This window comes from Ranitomeya variabilis, chromosome 1, assembly GCF_051348905.1.
Source record: "Ranitomeya variabilis isolate aRanVar5 chromosome 1, aRanVar5.hap1, whole genome shotgun sequence".
In the NCBI taxonomy this organism is placed as follows: domain Eukaryota; kingdom Metazoa; phylum Chordata; class Amphibia; order Anura; family Dendrobatidae; genus Ranitomeya; species Ranitomeya variabilis.
The window spans coordinates 350,435,495-350,454,034 of record NC_135232.1 but is presented as its reverse complement, the minus strand read 5'-3'; the positions used below and the strand labels follow the sequence as shown (position 1 = coordinate 350,454,034).

The following is an 18,540-nucleotide window of genomic DNA, read 5'->3' as shown; positions in this document are numbered from 1 at the left end:
GCAGCGTTTTACACTTGTTCCTGCATAGAAATCCACAGGTGGTAAAACGCAGGTGAAATCCGCACAAAAAAAGGCTGGATATCCGCTGTAAATCCGGGGTTAATCCGCAGGTAAAACACAGTGTGTTTTACCTGTGGATTTTTCAAAAACTGTGCAGAAAAATCCGCACACAAATCTGCAACATGTGCACATAATAATATGATAAGCATAACGCACCAGCCCATTTCCTTTAAGCTGAGGATGGGCAACACTCCAAAATTGATATGAACATACTGACTGTAAAGTTATTAAACTATACTCGGTCACGAAGTGTTTGGTAATTTAAGAAAGAACTTTATTCACATAAACAATACACACAATTAAAATCAGTGCCTCAAAACCAGACAAAATAGCATTATAGAGGCCAGCAAAGGAAACAGCAGGTATCCAGGCAAAAACAGTTACCTTTTCTGCTATATATGTCCATAGGTGCTCATAGCAATTTCTTTGATTATTAAAGGCAGTCCTTTTCTTTTTCACAGCAAATTTTCCGATTTTTAAAGTGACAGTGCAAAGTAGTCACTACCAGGCCATACCACAGAAAGGTGCAAATGCATAATATTTCTAGATAATCATTATTCTGATAAAACAGATATCCATAGCCAGAGAAAATGCATATTTCTCAACTATATAGGGCAATTGCCCACCCCTAGATGCTCCAAACAGAACCACCAGGCATCATGAACCCATATGTCCTGTAGCGTCCCTATGATCAGTAAGCCGCAGAATTTAACTAACCTAATAGGTACTGTTACCATGGGTATAATCACCCGAGCACCAGAAAAACACGCCGCCCCAGGTTTTAACCCATGGAGCTATTGCACCTCCCGTCGGCCTAATGAACACCACACGTGACGTATAACTGAATAATGCATGAATACTATAAATAATCTGCTCGGTACATATTACCTGAATTCCACTGCCATTCTCCTGCCTCGTGGCACGCTAGACCTCAGCTACCCCGATGCGCGTTTTGCATCTGCTTCCTCCTGGGGTGTGTCTAAGGCTGGGCATCGTAACATTCTTAAGATGTAAAGAGACCAATCAGGTTCTACACCCAGGGCTTCCACCGGCATGTCACACATTGACAGGACCCTCCCACCAACCAATCGAAATCCATGCACAGGGCTACCCCAGCGCGTCACCCAAAAGCCGCGCCTGCTCGTCAGCATAAACACACCCACTTTTCATGCATCATGACACATCCGCGCCCACGGCCCATTCCTAATAGTCAGCGCAAGCAAGCTCCATCCTGTGGCACCCGGTAAAGGGATCTCTACCCCAAAGCAGTAGGTCATTGAGACCCCTCCTCCCTGTGCCACATCTCCGAGCACTGCCGTGTCTAGCCGTTGATAACCATGGCATCAAACAAGCATAAGGTGGGAGAGTGTGGACACTGCGCATGACACAAGCCATATATGGCTGGGTATGCAAGTCCCCACCAAAACTAGGGAATAGGAAGGACACAAACACACTAGGGACCGCACAATGGATAGCAAGGAGTGCCTGGGACATCGCCTGCAGGAAGAGTTACCAGCCAACACCATCGCCCTTATGTGATCCCAACTAAAAGCTGTGCACAGACCAGGTATAGACCCAGAAGGCCACAATCACTCCAACAGCATAAATCCATTGTTGATTCCATCATGGTCACTTGCCTAACCCCACAGTGCCATCCCAAAACAACCAATTCAATTAAACCCAACTACAAACAGTACATTAGACACTGCTGACTAGGACTATCACTCATGGCAATTCCTTGTGCCTAAATACAGCCCCGATGTGCAGGGATGGAGACCCGGAAAACAATAGTTGCCCCACACCAACCCCCACAACACCAGACAAAGGGCTGTCGCTAGATCAGAATGATAGGACAAAGTCCACTGGTTATCCAAATCTTCATATAGTCCTAGTGGTATCCGGAGTCCAGCATAATCCAAGCCAGCTGACTATTCCTTCCTTAAAGCGTATATCCGTCCGTGATTCTTGTAGAAACAGACACCATGTCTTTAAACTGGGGTTGTGAGACAGATACCGAAAGCCTTTTGACCGATGCGACCTCCCAAAGTCCCATCACTGATTGGTTGCTCCTTAATCCATATAACCCCGTAATGGAAATATGAGAACTTGAGAAATGATAGAAAAGTTAAAACGAGTCTAAAACAATCAAAACCATGACCCTCACCAAAAGACACAGCAAATAAAACACTTAAAATGACCGACCAAACTAATAGACACTGAGAATGTACACAAAAGAAATCATAAGAAGGACCCAAAACCCAAATTTTCATTCAATCCCTGCGGAGCCAAGGTACCCAGCCGGTAAATCCATCGGCTCTCAACTTTCCCCAGATCTCCTCCTCTGGGGCCCATGCTCACAAGGTCTATGCCTTTCACTCTCATAAAGCAGGGATTATAATTGTGGAATTTTTTGTAATTTCTCGGAATTGTCTTCAAACTGGAGAGATCTTCCACTGTTTTAGCTCGCTTGATGTCCAACACGTGTTCTCGAACCCGTATCCTTAATTCCCTGGTGGTGAGACCAATGTATACCTTTCCGCACGGGCAGGTCGAGTGATAAATCATCCCCTTTGACGTGCATGACATGATTTTTCTAATTTCATATGTTCTGGACCCATCAAAGTTGGCAAATTTTTTGGTTTTGACACAGTTTGCACAGGCCTTACACCAGCCACACGGAAAAAAGCCCACCAAATCATTGTCCAAACCTTTCTTCTTTACAGGCTCATAGTGACTATGTACTAGGATGTCACAAATGTTTCTTGACCTTTTTGCCACTATGGCAGATTTCAGGGGTAGGATTTGTTTTAAAACTGGGTCAGTATGTAGAACCGCCCAGTGTTTCTCTACAATCCGCCTAAATTCATACCATTTATTGTGGTATCCAGTAATTAGTTGTACCTGATCCCTACTATCCATTGTTGATCTCATGTTGTTGTTGTAGAGCAAGACGTCCCTGGGTGTATTCTTAGCTCTCATTAACCCCTCCTTTGTTTTCTGACCATATCCACATTGTGAAAACCTATCGGCTAACTCTTCCGATTGGGCCACAAAATCAGCCTCACTTGAACAAATGCGGTGAACCCGCAAAAATTGCCCAATGGGGATCCCTCTGATTGTGGAAGGTAGATGCGCAGATTGGGCATGCAGCAGCGCATTGGTGGCTGTATTTTTACGGAATACATTGGTAACAGCGTCTCCCTCCGGGCGGGCACATATCTGCAGATCTAGGAAGTCAACTGACCTCCCATATTTAAATGTAAGTTTGATATTCAAATTATTCTGATTCAAATTCATCATCTGGGCATTGAGCTCTGCGATGCTCCCCTCCCCTCCCATACAAACCAAATGTGATCAATGTATCTCATCCACTCCTGGATGAGATGACTCTGGGGGATGGGGTTACTCATAAAGATATCCCTTTCCCAAGCCCCCAGAAACAGGTTTGCATAGGAGGGGGCGCAGCATTCCCCCATCGCAGTACCCTGTAGCTGCATATACGTGCTGTTGTGAAATTGGATTTTGGGCTCCCCCGGTGGCCACTGGTGGAATTGAACTGGTGTGCATCATCCTCTCTGTTCACCTGTTTCCATCAGGATGTGGGAGTCGCTATTTAGCCTTGCTCCTCTGTCACTTCCATGCCGGTCAACATTGTAATCAGAAGCCTTTCTGTGCATGTTCCTGCTGCTAGACAACTCCCAGCTAAGTTGGACTTTAGTCCTTGTTTGTTTTTGCATTTTGTTCCAGTTCACAGCTGTAGTTTCGTTTCTGTGTCTGGAAAGCTCTTGTGATCTGAAATTGCCACTCTGATGTTATGAGTTAATACTAGAGTCTTAAAGTAATTTCAGGATGGTGTTTTGATAGGGTTTTCAGCTGACCATGAAAGTGCCCTTTCTGTCTTCCTGCTATCTAGTAAGCGGACCTCAATTTTGCTAAACCTATTTTCATACTACGTTTGTCATTTCATCTAAAATCACCGCCAATATTTGTGGGGGCCTCTGTCTGCCTTTCGGGGAAATTTCTCTAGAGGTGAGCCAGGACTATATTTTCCTCTGCCAGGATTAGTTAGTCCTCCGGCCGGCGCTGGGCGTCTAGGGATAAAACGCAGGCTACGCTACCCGGCTACTGTTAGTTGTGCGGCAGGTTTAGTTCATGGTCAGTTTAGTTTCCATCCTTCCAAGAGCTAGTTCTTATGTTTGCTGGGCTATGTTCTCTTGCCATTGAGAACCATAACAGTTTGACCGGACCAAAAAGGGTTAAATTAATTGACAGAGAAAGGAGGGAAAAGAGAAGTCTGCTGAAGATTTTTTTTTTTTTTTTTTTTTTCAGTTCTGAGTGTGCTTGTAATTGAATCTCTTGCAAGTCTGCCTATATTGCAGCCTCTCTCTCTCTCTCCTTCTAATCCTGGAATGGCTCTGTGTTCACCTGTTTAAAATGGATATTCAGAGTTTAGCTGCAGGTTTGAATAATCTCACCACGAAAGTTCAAAATTTACATGATTTTGTTGTTCATGTTCCTATATCTGAACCTAGAATTCCTTTGCCTGAATTTTTCTCGGGGAATAGATCTTGCTTTCAAAATTTCAAAAATAATTGCAAGTTGTTTTTGTCCCTGAAATCTCCCTCTGCTGGAGATCCTGCTCAGCAGGTCAGGATTGTGATTTCCTTGCTCCGGGGCGACCCTCAGGATTGGGCTTTTGCATTGGCTCCAGGGGATCCTGCGTTGCTCAATGTGGATGCGTTTTTTCTGGCCTTGGGGTTGCTTTATGAGGAACCTCAGTTAGAACTTCAGGCGGAAAAGGCCTTGATGTCCCTATCTCAGGGGCAAGACGAAGCTGAAATATACTGCCAGAAATTCCGTAAATGGGCTGTGCTTACTCAGTGGAATGAGTGCGCCCTGGCGGCGAATTTCAGAGAGGGTCTCTCTGATGCCATTAAGGATGTTATGGTGGGGTTCCCTGTGCCTGCGGGTCTGAATGAGTCCATGACAATGGCTATCCAGATCGATAGGCGTCTGCGGGAGCGCAAACCTGTGCACCATTTGGCGGTGTCTACTGAGAAGACGCCAGAGAATATGCAATGTGATAGAATTCTGTCCAGAAGTGAACGGCAGAATTTTAGACGAAAAAATGGGTTGTGCTTCTATTGCGGTGATTCAACTCATGTTATATCAGCATGCTCTAAGCGTACTAAGAAGCTTGATAAGTCTGTTTCAATTGGCACTTTACAGTCTAAGTTTATTCTATCTGTGACCCTGATTTGTTCTTTATCATCTATTACTGCGGATGCCTATGTCGACTCTGGCGCCGCTTTGAGTCTTATGGATTGGTCCTTTGCCAAACGCTGTGGGTATGATTTGGAGCCTCTTGAAACTCCTATACCCCTGAAGGGGATTGACTCCACCCCATTGGCTAGCAATAAACCACAATACTGGACACAAGTAACTATGCGGATTAATCCGGATCACCAGGAGATTATTCGCTTTCTTGTGCTGTATAACCTACATGATGTGTTGGTGCTTGGATTGCCATGGCTGCAATCTCATAACCCAGTCCTTGACTGGAAAGCTATGTCTGTGTTAAGCTGGGGATGTAAGGGGACGCATGGGGACGTACCTGTGGTTTCCATTTCATCATCTATTCCCTCTGAGATTCCTGAATTCTTGACTGAATATCGTGACGTTTTTGAAGAACCTAAGCTTGGTTCATTACCTCCGCACCGGGAGTGCGATTGTGCCATAGATTTGATTCCGGGTAGTAAATACCCTAAGGGTCGTTTATTTAATCTGTCTGTGCCTGAACATGCTGCTATGCGAGAATATATAAAGGAGTCCTTGGAAAAGGGACATATTCGTCCTTCGTCATCTCCCTTAGGAGCCGGTTTTTTCTTTGTGGCTAAGAAAGATGGCTCTTTGAGGCCGTGCATTGATTATCGGCTTTTGAATAAAATCACGGTTAAATATCAATATCCGTTGCCACTGCTGACTGATTTGTTTGCTCGCATAAAGGGGGCCAAGTGGTTCTCTAAGATAGATCTCCGTGGGGCGTATAATTTGGTGCGAATTAAGCAGGGGGATGAGTGGAAAACCGCATTTAATACGCCCGAGGGCCACTTTGAGTATTTGGTGATGCCTTTTGGTCTTTCAAATGCCCCTTCAGTCTTTCAGTCCTTTATGCATGACATTTTCCGTGATTATTTGGATAAATTTATGATTGTGTATCTGGATGATATTTTGATTTTTTCGGATGACTGGGACTCTCATGTCCAGCAGGTCAGGAGGGTTTTTCAGGTTTTGCGGTCTAATTCCTTGTGTGTGAAGGGTTCTAAGTGCGTTTTTGGGGTTCAAAAGATTTCCTTTTTGGGATATATTTTTTCCCCCTCTTCCATCGAGATGGATCCTGTCAAGGTTCAGGCTATTTGTGATTGGACGCAACCCTCTTCTCTTAAGAGTCTTCAGAAATTTTTGGGCTTTGCTAACTTTTATCGTCGATTTATTGCTGGTTTTTCTGATGTTGTTAAACCATTGACTGATTTGACTAAGAAGGGTGCTGATGTTGCTGATTGGTCCCCTGCTGCTGTGGAGGCCTTTCGGGAGCTTAAGCGCCGCTTTTCTTCCGCCCCTGTGTTGCGTCAGCCTGATGTTGCTCTTCCTTTTCAGGTTGAGGTCGACGCTTCTGAAATCGGAGCTGGGGCGGTTTTGTCGCAGAGAAATTCCGATTGCTCCGTGATGAGACCTTGTGCTTTTTTCTCGCGTAAATTTTCGACCGCCGAGCGGAATTATGATGTTGGGAATTGGGAGCTTTTGGCCATGAAGTGGGCTTTTGAGGAGTGGCGTCATTGGCTTGAGGGGGCTAGACATCAGGTGGTGGTATTGACTGACCACAAAAATCTAATTTATCTTGAGTCCGCCAGACGCCTGAATCCTAGACAGGCGCGCTGGTCGTTGTTTTTCTCTCGGTTTAATTTTGTGGTGTCCTACCTGCCGGGTTCTAAGAATGTTAAGGCGGATGCCCTTTCTAGGAGTTTTGAGCCTGACTCCCCTGGTAATTCTGAACCTACAGGTATCCTTAAGGATGGAGTGATATTGTCTGCCGTTTCTCCAGACCTGCGGCGGGCCTTGCAGGAGTTTCAGGTGGATAGACCTGATCGTTGCCCACCTGGTAGACTGTTTGTTCCTGATGATTGGACCAGTAAAGTCATTTCTGAGGTTCATTCTTCTGCGTTGGCAGGTCATCCTGGAATCTTTGGTACCAGGGATTTGGTGGCAAGGTCCTTCTGGTGGCCTTCCCTGTCTCGAGATGTGCGAGGCTTCGTGCAGTCTTGTGACGTTTGTGCTCGGGCCAAGCCTTGTTGTTCTCGGGCTAGTGGATTGTTGTTGCCCTTGCCTATCCCGAAGAGGCCCTGGACGCACATCTCGATGGATTTTATTTCGGATCTTCCTGTTTCTCAGAAGATGTCTGTCATCTGGGTGGTGTGTGATCGTTTCTCTAAGATGGTCCATTTGGTTCCCCTGCCTAAGTTGCCTTCTTCTTCCGAGTTGGTTCCTCTGTTTTTTCAAAATGTGGTCCGTTTGCATGGTATTCCGGAGAATATCGTTTCTGACAGAGGTACCCAATTCGTGTCTAGATTTTGGCGAGCATTCTGTGCTAGGATGGGCATAGATTTGTCTTTCTCGTCTGCTTTCCATCCTCAGACTAATGGCCAGACCGAGCGGACGAATCAGACCTTGGAGACATATTTGAGGTGTTTTGTGTCTGCAGATCAGGATGATTGGGTTGCTTTTTTGCCTTTAGCGGAGTTTGCCCTCAATAATCGGGCCAGCTCTGCCACCTTGGTGTCTCCCTTTTTCTGTAATTCGGGGTTTCATCCTCGATTTTCTTCTGGTCAGGTGGAATCTTCGGATTGTCCTGGAGTGGATGCTGTGGTGGAGAGGTTGCATCAGATTTGGGGGCAGGTAGTGGACAATTTGAAGTTGTCCCAGGAGAAGACTCAGGTTTTTGCCAACCGCCGGCGTCGGGTTGGTCCTCGGCTTTGTGTTGGGGACTTGGTGTGGTTGTCTTCTCGTTTTGTCCCTATGAGGGTTTCTTCTCCCAAGTTTAAGACTCGGTTCATCGGCCCGTACAAGATATTGGAGATTCTTAACCCTGTGTCCTTCCGTTTGGACCTCCCTGCATCTTTTTCTATTCATAATGTTTTTCATCGGTCATTATTGCGCAGGTATGAGGTACCGGTTGTGCCTTCCGTTGAGCCTCCTGCTCCGGTGTTGGTTGAGGGCGAGTTGGAGTACGTTGTGGAAAAAATCTTGGACTCCTGTGTTTCCAGACGGAAACTCCAGTATCTGGTCAAATGGAAGGGATACGGTCAGGAGGATAATTCTTGGGTGACTGCCTCTGATGTTCATGCCTCCGATTTGGTCCGTGCCTTTCATAGGGCTCATCCTGATCGCCCTGGTGGTTCTGGTGAGGGTTCGGTGCCCCCTCCTTGAGGGGGGGTACTGTTGTGAAATTGGATTTTGGGCTCCCCCGGTGGCCACTGGTGGAATTGAACTGGTGTGCATCATCCTCTCTGTTCACCTGTTTCCATCAGGATGTGGGAGTCGCTATTTAGCCTTGCTCCTCTGTCACTTCCATGCCGGTCAACATTGTAATCAGAAGCCTTTCTGTGCATGTTCCTGCTGCTAGACAACTCCCAGCTAAGTTGGACTTTAGTCCTTGTTTGTTTTTGCATTTTGTTCCAGTTCACAGCTGTAGTTTCGTTTCTGTGTCTGGAAAGCTCTTGTGATCTGAAATTGCCACTATGATGTTATGAGTTAATACTAGAGTCTTAAAGTAATTTCAGGATGGTGTTTTGATAGGGTTTTCAGCTGACCATGAAAGTGCCCTTTCTGTCTTCCTGCTATCTAGTAAGCGGACCTCAATTTTGCTAAACCTATTTTCATACTACGTTTGTCATTTCATCTAAAATCACCGCCAATATTTGTGGGGGCCTCTGTCTGCCTTTCGGGGAAATTTCTCTAGAGGTGAGCCAGGACTATATTTTCCTCTGCCAGGATTAGTTAGTCCTCCGGCCGGCGCTGGGCGTCTAGGGATAAAACGCAGGCTACGCTACCCGGCTACTGTTAGTTGTGCGGCAGGTTTAGTTCATGGTCAGTTTAGTTTCCATCCTTCCAAGAGCTAGTTCTTATGTTTGCTGGGCTATGTTCTCTTGCCATTGAGAACCATAACAACGTGCCATGCCCAAAGACAAAGACATTATGTGAAAGCATAAATTCCAATAATTCCAACAATAGCTGTACTAATTTTTTGTCTAAATTGCTTGATTCCAAATACCAAGCCACCGTTCTAATCCCGTCTACATGCCTAATCGAGGTATAAAGTGCCTTCACATCTGCGGTGACCATAACGCTATTGGGACCCAACTGGAGATTATCCAGTCTATGCAGGGCTGCTTTAGTGTCCTTAATGAATGATGGCAGTTGACTAACCAGAGGTTTGAGGTATTAGTCAAGGACTTGGGTGATAATCTCACAAAGACCCCCATTACCTGACACAATGGGTCTTCCCGGAGGGTCAATGGGGGGTCTTTGTGTATTTTGGGTAAAAGATATAATGTAGGCATCCTTGGGTGCATACTCCTGATTAGTTCCCATAATCATTTAGGGATTGTGCCTTCCTGGAATTCCCTCTCCAAAATGTCACTTAGTTGGTCCTGAAAGGACCTCATAGGGTTACAAGCCAATTTCTTGTAGCAGTCTTTGTTGTCCAAGAGTTTGTATGCTTGCTTCTCATATTGGGTGTGGGGCCATATCACCAGATTACCGCCTTTATTGGCTGGTTTGAATACAACGTCCCCCCAACCTTTAAGAATATCCAAAGCTCTTCTAATTGTGTGTATTGTTTATGTGAATAAAGTTCTTTCTTAAATTAACAAACACTTTGTGACCGAGTATAGTTTAATAACTTTACAGTCAGTATGTTCATAAAATGTGCACATAACCTACAGGTCTATGCTAGAAAAAGGTCATGTTCAATGAAATGTCACATTAACCCCTTCATGACCTTTGGATTTTCCATTTTTCCGTGTTCGTTTTTCGCTCCCCTCCTTCCCAGAGCCATAACTTTTTTATTTTTCTGTTAATATGGCCATGTGAGGGCTTATTTTTTGCAGGACGAGTTGTACTTTTGAACGACATCATTGGTTTTACCATGTCGTGTACTAGAAAATGGGAAAAAAATTCCAAGTGCGGTGAAATTGCAAAAAAAGTGCAGTCCTACACTTGTTTTTTGTTTGGCTTTTTTTGCTAGGTTCACTAAATGCTAAAACTGACCTGCCATTGTGATTCTCCAGGGAAGTATGAGTTCACAGACACCTAACATGACTAGGTTATTTTTTATATAAGTGGTGAAAAAAAATTCCAAGCTTTGCTAAAGAAAAAAAATTGCGCTATTTTCCGATACTCGTAGCGTCTCCATTTTTCATCAGATCGCTGCTATGCAGCAGAAATGCAGGTGTGCTATGAGCGCCGACCACAGGGTGGCGCTCACAGCTACCGGCGATCAGTAACCATAGAGGTCTCAAGGACCTCTATTTGTTACTCTGCAGAAGCATCGCTGACCCCCGATCATGTGACGGGGCCTGGCGATGCGATCATTTCCGGCCGCCCGGCCGGAAGCGCCGATTAAATGCCGCTGTCTGCGTTTGACAGCGGCATTTAACTAGTTAATAGCGGCGGGTGAATCACGATTTCTCCCACCGCTATTGCGGGCACATGTCAGCTGTTCAAAACTGCCTATAATATCTAATTATCTCTATTTCTGGGATCTTACATTAATAATTGACCTTTTCTAGGGATGTATTAAAAGAGATTACACAAAATCAGAGGAAAGAAAAAAAACATTTAATAACCATAAACCTGACAAAACAAAAAAGTACCCAAATTTCACAACTACCGCCAAATAGCCTTCAGTTTTCAGGACATAACTATTGCTGAACATTAAAATTAGAAAAAAAACCTTAATTTTAAGACACTTAGACATTACTGGAGTCATATTAACTCAGATTCAGACATTAACAGTTCAGCAGAAGAAACACATTTGCAGAGAAAAGCAAACTTGGCAGGTCATATTATCATATCATAGCAGATCAGAAATTATTATTACTTGTTTGTGAGCAATGTGCCTGAGAGTTCATTTCTAAGAAAACCCTCTTGTTTGTAAGAATACCCTACATATTTCTACAAAATATTCAGAAATTTTGCATTATTAACCCCTTTACCCCCAAGGGTGGTTTGCACATTAATGACCGGGCCAATTTTAACAATTCTGACCACTGTCCTTTATGAGCTTATAACTCTGGAACGCTTCAATGGATCTTGGCGATTCTGACACTGTTTTCTCGAGACATATTGTACTTCATGATAATGGTAAAATTTATTCGATATAACTTGCGTTTATTTGTGAAAAAAACTGAAATTTGGCAAAAATTTTGAAAATTTCGCAATTTTCCAACTTTGAATTTTTATGCCCTTAAATCACAGAGATATGTCACACAAAATACTTAATAAGTAACATTTCCCACATGTCTACTTTACATCAGCACAATTTAGAAACCAATTTTTTTTTTTGTTAGGGAGTTATAAGGGTTAAAATTTGACCAGCAATTTCTCATTTTTACAGCACCATTTTTTTTTAGGGATCACATCTCATTTGAAGTCACTTTGAGGGGTCTAAATGATAGAAAATAACCAAGTGTGACACCATTCTAAAAACTGCACCCCGCAAGGTGCTCAAAACCGCATTCAAGAAATTTATTAACCCTTCAGGTGTTTCACAGGAATTTTTGGAATGTTTAAATAAAAATTAACATTTACATTTTTTTACACTAAATTTATTTCAGCTCCAATTTGTTTTATTTTACCAAGGGTAACAGGAGAAAATGGACCCCAAAAGTTGTTGTAAAATTTGTCCTGAGTACGCCGATACCCCATATGTGGGGGTAAACCACTGTTTGGGCACACCGCAGAGCTCGGAAAGGATGGAGCGCCATTTGACTTTTCAATGCAAAATTGACTGGAATTGAGATGGAACGCCATGTTGCGTTTGGAGAGCCCCTGATGTGCCTAAACATTGAAACCCCCCACAAGTGACACCATTTTGGAAAGTAGACCCCCTAAGGAACTTATCTAGATGTGTGGTGAGCACTTTGACCCACCACGTGCTACACAGAAGTTTATAATGCAGAGCCGTAAAAATAAAAAATCATATTTTTTCACAAAAATTATATTTTTGCCCCCAAATTTTTATTTTCCCAAGGGTAAGAGAAGAAATTAGACAAGAAAAGTTGTTTTGCAATTTGTCCTGAGTACGCCGATACCCCATATGTGGGGGTAAACGACTGTTTGGGAGCATGGCAGAGCACGGAAGGGAAGGAGCGCCATTTGACTTTTCAATGCAAAATTGACTGGAATTAAGATGGGACGCCATGTCGCGTTTGGAGAGCCCCTGATGTACCTAAACATTAAACCCCCCACAATTGACACCATTTTGGAAAGTAGACCCCCTAAGGAACTTATCTAGTTGTGTTTTGAGAGCTTTGATCCCTCAAGTGTTTCACTACAGGTTATAACGCAGAGCCGTGAAAATAAAAATTCTTTTTTTTCACAAAAATGATTTTTCAGCCCCCAGTTTTGTATTTTCACAAGCGTAACAGGATAAATTGGACCCCAAAAGTTGTTGTGCAATTTGTCCTGAGTATGCCGATACCCAATATGTGGGGGTAAACGACTGTTTGGGCGCATGGCAGAGCTCGGAAGAGAAGGAGCGCCATTTGACTTTTCAATGCAAAATTGACTGGAATTAAGATGGGACACCATGTCGCGTTTGGAGAGCCCCTGATGTGCCTAAACATTAAACCCCCCACAAGTGACACCATTTTGGAAAGTAGACCCCCTAAGGAACTTATCTAGATGTGTTTTGAGAGCTTTGATCCCTCAAGTGTTTCACTACAGGTTATAACGCAGAGCCGTGAAAATAAAAAATCTTTTTTTCCACAAAAATGATTTTTTAGCCCCCAGTTTTGTATTTTCCCAAGGGTAACAGGAGAAATTGGACCCTAAAAGTTGTTATACAATTTGTCCTGAGTATGCTGATACCCCATATGTGGGAGGGAACCACTGTTTGGGCGCATGGCAGAGCTCGGAAGGGAAGGAGCGCCATTTGGAATGCAGACTTAGAAGGATTGGTCTGCAGGCATCACGCTGCATTTGCAGAGCCCCTGATGTACCCAAACAGTAGAAACCCCCCACAAGTGACCCCATATTGGAAACTAGACCTCCCAAGGAACTTATCTAGATGTGTTGTGAGAACTTTGAACCCCCAGGTGTTTCACTACAGTTTACAACGCAGAGCCGTGAAAATAAAATATCTTTTTTTCCCACAAAAATGATTTTTAACCCCCAAATTTATATTTTCCCAAGGGAAACAAGAGAACTTGGACTCCAAAAGTTGTTGTCCAATTTGTCCCGAGTACACTGATGCCCCATATGTTGGGGTAAACCCCTGTTTGGGCGCACGGTAAAGCTCGGAAAGGAAGGAGCACTGTTTTACTTTTTCATTGCAGAATTGGCTGGAATTGAGATTGGATGCCATGTCGCGTTTGGAGAGCCCCTGATGTGCCTAAACAGTGGAAACTCCCCAATTCTAACTGAATCCCTAATCCAAACACACCCCTAACCCTAATCCCAATGGTAACCCTAACCACACCCCTAACCCTGACACACCGCTAACTCTAATCCCAACCCTAATCCCAACCGTAAATGTGATCCAAACCCCAACCCTAACTTTAGCCCCAACCCTAACCCTAACTTTAGCTCCAACCCTAGCCCAACCCTAACCCCAGCCCTAGCCCCAACCCTAGCCCCAACCCTAGCCCTTACCCTAGCCCTAACCCTAGCCCTAACCCTAACCCTAACCCTAGCCGTAACCCTAACCCTAACCCTAACCCTAATGGAAAAATGGAAATAAATTTTTTTAATTTTATTATTTTTCCCTAACTAAGGGGGTGATGAAGGGGGGTTTGATTTACTGTTATAGCATTTTTTATAGCAGATTTTTATGATTGGCAGCCATCACACACTAAAAGACGCTTTTTATAGCAAAAAAGTTTTTGCGTCTCCACATTTTGAGACCTATAATTTTCCCATATTTTGATCCACAGAATCATGTGAGGTCTTTTTTTTTTTTTTGCGGGACGAGTTGACGTTTTTATTGGTAACATTTTCGGACACGTGACAGTTTTTGATCACTTTTATTCTGATTTTTGTGAGGCAGAATGACCAAAAACCAGCTATTCATGAATTTCTTATGGGGGAGGCGTTTATACCGTTCCACGTTTGGTAAAATTGATAAAGCAGTTTTATTCTTCGGGTCAGTACAATTACAGCAATACCTCATTTATATCATTTTTTTATGTTCTGGCGCTTTTATACGATAAAAACTATTTTATATAATAAATAATTATTTTGTCATCGCTTTACTCTGAGGACTATAACTTTTTTATTTTTTCTTTGATGATGCTGTATGGCAGCTCGTTTTTTGCGGGACAAGATGACGTTTTCAGCGGTACCATTATTATTTATATCCGTCTTTTTGATCGCGTCTTATTCCACTTTTTGTTCGGCGGTATGATAATAAAGCGTTGTTTTTTGCCTGTTTTTTTTTTTCCAATGGTGTTCACTGAAGGGGTTAACTAGTGATACAGTTTTATAGGTGGGGTCGTTATGGATGCGGCGATACTAAATATGTGTACTTTTATTGTTTTATTTTTGTTTATTTAGATAAAGAAATGTATTTGTGGGAATAATAATTTTTTTTCTTCATTTAGGATTTTTTATTTTTTATTTTTTTTTTTACACATGTGGAAATTTTTTTAAAACTTTTTTACTTTGTCCCGGGGGGGGACATCACAGATCGGTGATCTGACAGTTTGCACAGCACTCTGTCAGATCACTGATCTGACTTACAGCACTGCAGGCTTACCAAGCGCCTGCTCTGAGCAGGCACTCGGTAAGCCACCTCCCTCCCTGCAGGACCCTGATGCCGCGGCCATCTTGGATCCGGGCACCTGCAGCGAGGAGGAGGTAAGAGACTCTCGCAGCAACGCGATCACATCGCGTTGCTCCGGGGGTCTCAGGGAAGCCCGCAGGGAGCCCACTCCCTGCGCGATGCTTCCCTGTACCGCTGGTACACAGCAATCATGTTTGATTGCGGTGTGCCGGGGGTTAATGTGCCGGGGCCGGTCCGTGACCGCTACTGGCACATAGTGCCGGATGTCAGCTGTGATAATCAGCTGACACCCGGCCGCGATCGGCCGCGCTCCCCCCATGAGCGCCGCCGATTGCACTGCACGTAGTATCCCGTCGCTGGTCATACGGGCCCACCCAACCTCGATGGGATAGTACGTCCAATGTCAGAAAGGGGTTAATTCAAGAAACGAGCAAAATAACCAATTGTGATGAAAACCCCCCAGAAAGTATGAACATTCAAAAATGAGAATCTTCAATTGCAAATAGCCTGAGAGGCCATGGAGGTCACTCCTGCTCTGGAGGGGATTCAAGCAGCACCTAAAGATAGAAAGGAACTGAAAGGGGCGGGATCCCTGTCGCCTTGGACAGAAGGGGGAAACAAAAATGTATGAGCTGTGCCTGTCAGGCCTATTGCACCTGACACAGGGTTAAAGGTAAAAAATGTGTCCAACAATTTACACTATTAAGTAATTTATCATATTAAATTTACTGTTTATTCACTGTCATTAAAAACAGCAGGTTTTCGATGTTTTGCTAATACAGTCTGCTTATGATTACTCCAAATTAGTAGAGATTAAATTAAAACTTGCTTTCGATAAATCAGATGTAAGAAACTAATGTATGTAAATTGAGAACCCTACTGTGTATTTATTAGAACGTATAACTACAGTATCACACTTGAAATATTACATTTTCTTTTTCATTTATCTCTATTACCATTTCCATAGGTGTAATATCTGCTGCAGTATTCATCCTGTTATGCATTGCTGGCATTGCAATAAGAATTTATCTCCAGAAGAATGCATATAAAAAAAATGAAGCCAAAGAATCCGAACATGAGAACAATGTAGAAGCAGCAGCCACACTGAAAGCCGACATCAGTATGCAAAATGCAATCAACGAAAGTCAAAAAGAATACTTTTTTTAATATGTTTTCATTGTGGCCCAAACAATGAGATAGACAGACTTTCTTGCTAAGCAAGGGGCACTCACTAGATGAACAACAAAACAAGCATTAAACATGCACTGCAAGCGAACAATGGAAAAGTCTTGTGTTAAACTGCATATGATCAACCACGGTGATTACCGAGACGTATGCCTCTTAAAATGACAAGCTTCTCGTGCTCAATTAATTTCAATGATGGCGATCACTGTATTGTACACTCTTATTGTTGGTAGTTTCAGATTGTTCTGATGTGACTTTTCAGACTTACAGAATTCCATATTAAATTATTAATTCCAGACTATTTTAAAATTGAAGATTTTAATTATGTCTGTGTGATTGAAACATTTTGTTATTGGTTAAATCTGAACTGTATCTTCTCGATCTAAGGAGAGTTATATTGTGTTTTCTATTGTGATCTTCTACTTCAGGTATAGTACCACAAATAACCCCTAAAAGAGACAATAAAATCTCATTACATTTAATTGAATAAAATACATTTATCTGTAAATAAGCATTAAAGTGGGTACAGGTAATACAGATCTTTAGCTACACAGTAAAGTATTTTTTGAAAGGTAATTTTTCCCAGTGTGTAGAAAAAAAAGTAGTGTTTTCATAAAATAGATGCAATTTAACGATAAATGTGGTTTGAACCGATATTACAAACTGTAAAATATTTGTCCCATGCACTACCAAAATTTTCATGGACTTCTCGCCGTTGGTCAAGTTCCATGCCAAAATGAAATACGTTGCTTAATTTGTCTATTATTTGTCTTCTGAACATAGATTAACAAATACAATAAGCACAGAGGATTCAGGAATAATCAGTTTTGTGAAAACTGCTTCCCCATCTGCACAATGCCAACAACTAGGGGGAATCATTCATGTCTTTTACAGTTTGAGTATCTTTTACAGTGTAATGAATTATTTCTAAAATATATTAATGTAGTCATTGGAAGGGCTAAGCTATAGAATAAATATTGTGATAGTACATGGCTTGGAAAAAATCATGAATTTACCAGCTGGAAAATTGTAATTTAACATTCTAATATTAATCCAAATGTTTATATGTGTCTAGAACATTTTATCGATTAGGGTTATCCAAATTTGAAAACCTATGCTATCATGAGTTGATGAAAGCACCTTCCCTGTTTCATAATTTCATATTTTTTTAAGGATGACAGTTGACATTAGTTTATTGAGTTCAATCTGTAACCTAACATGGAAGACAAAAACTCCATAAGGCAGATGCTTATTTCCCTGTAGTAGCGGAAAAACTTCTTCCCAACTCCTCATATGGCAATCAGACTAGTTCTCTGGATCCATAACCTACAATACAAACTGTAATATTATATTTTCAATAAAGGCAAGCTGACCCTCTTTTTTTTGTTGTTGAATCAACATGTTGTGGTAGAGAGTCCATAATCTCACTAATCTGAAATTAAATCTACATCTGTGATTAAGATCAAAACTTTGTTTCTCTTGATTTAGAGTATGCCCCATGTCACCATTGCACCTTGACATCTTGGTTGCTCTTCTGTTCAGAATCCTTGTTTTTTTAGCTCAAGTAGAGAGTTGTGTCTCTTTCTCTGGAGGATCTATCCTTTCCTACATTACATAGAACATTCATTGGTTTCAAATGGCACTTGATGATGATAAATATATGTGATTCTTTTCCGGTGCTTAAGAAAATATTTCTTGCTTTTTTTCCTTAAGTTAGAGATGATGACGAGGGGTCCCAAAATGTTTTCTAGTGACTTTTCTAACACAAAAATGGTCCAAATAAAAAGAAACTCTTTGAGAAAAACAAAATAGAAGAGAAACTTATGCCTCATGTATGTAAATGAAAAACGAGTGTCACAGGCATAAATCTTTTTTTCATAATCGCATGTTGCCTTAGTAAAGCCAATCTTTTCTAAATGAGAATTCTAACAGATTCAATATCCAAGTCACTTGCATTTTGAAGAATAGAGATTTGTGCAGCGAGTTGAAGTTTTTCAAAGATCTTAATTATTGGCTTCCTCACACAAGCTTCAGCTTTCTGTTTAGATTGTCAAAGAAGATTTGCTTTTTATCTATGAAATAATATGATAATGCTCTGAGGTGAAAGCTTTGTTGTAAAATGACATATCGGTGTATTTTACATGCAGTGCCGAACTGGGGTTGCCTGGGTCCACCAGAGAGAATTATTCTGCTGGCCCACCTCTTCCTAGAAAGAACAAGTGAACAGATAATTT

General features: G+C 42.4%; 1 protein-coding gene across 1 annotated transcript in view; it reads left to right on the top strand.

Moving 5' to 3' along the window:
* Positions 1–18,083, top strand: part of LOC143818487 (contactin-associated protein-like 4) — a 696,988-nt gene extending 678,905 nt beyond the window's left edge. The window contains exon 24 of the mRNA XM_077299784.1: positions 16,089–18,083. Coding sequence (XP_077155899.1) covers positions 16,089–16,288 — 200 coding nt within the window. The 3' untranslated portion in view covers positions 16,289–18,083. The remainder of the gene's footprint in view (positions 1–16,088) is intronic.
* The last annotated feature ends 457 nt before the right edge of the window (positions 18,084–18,540 follow it).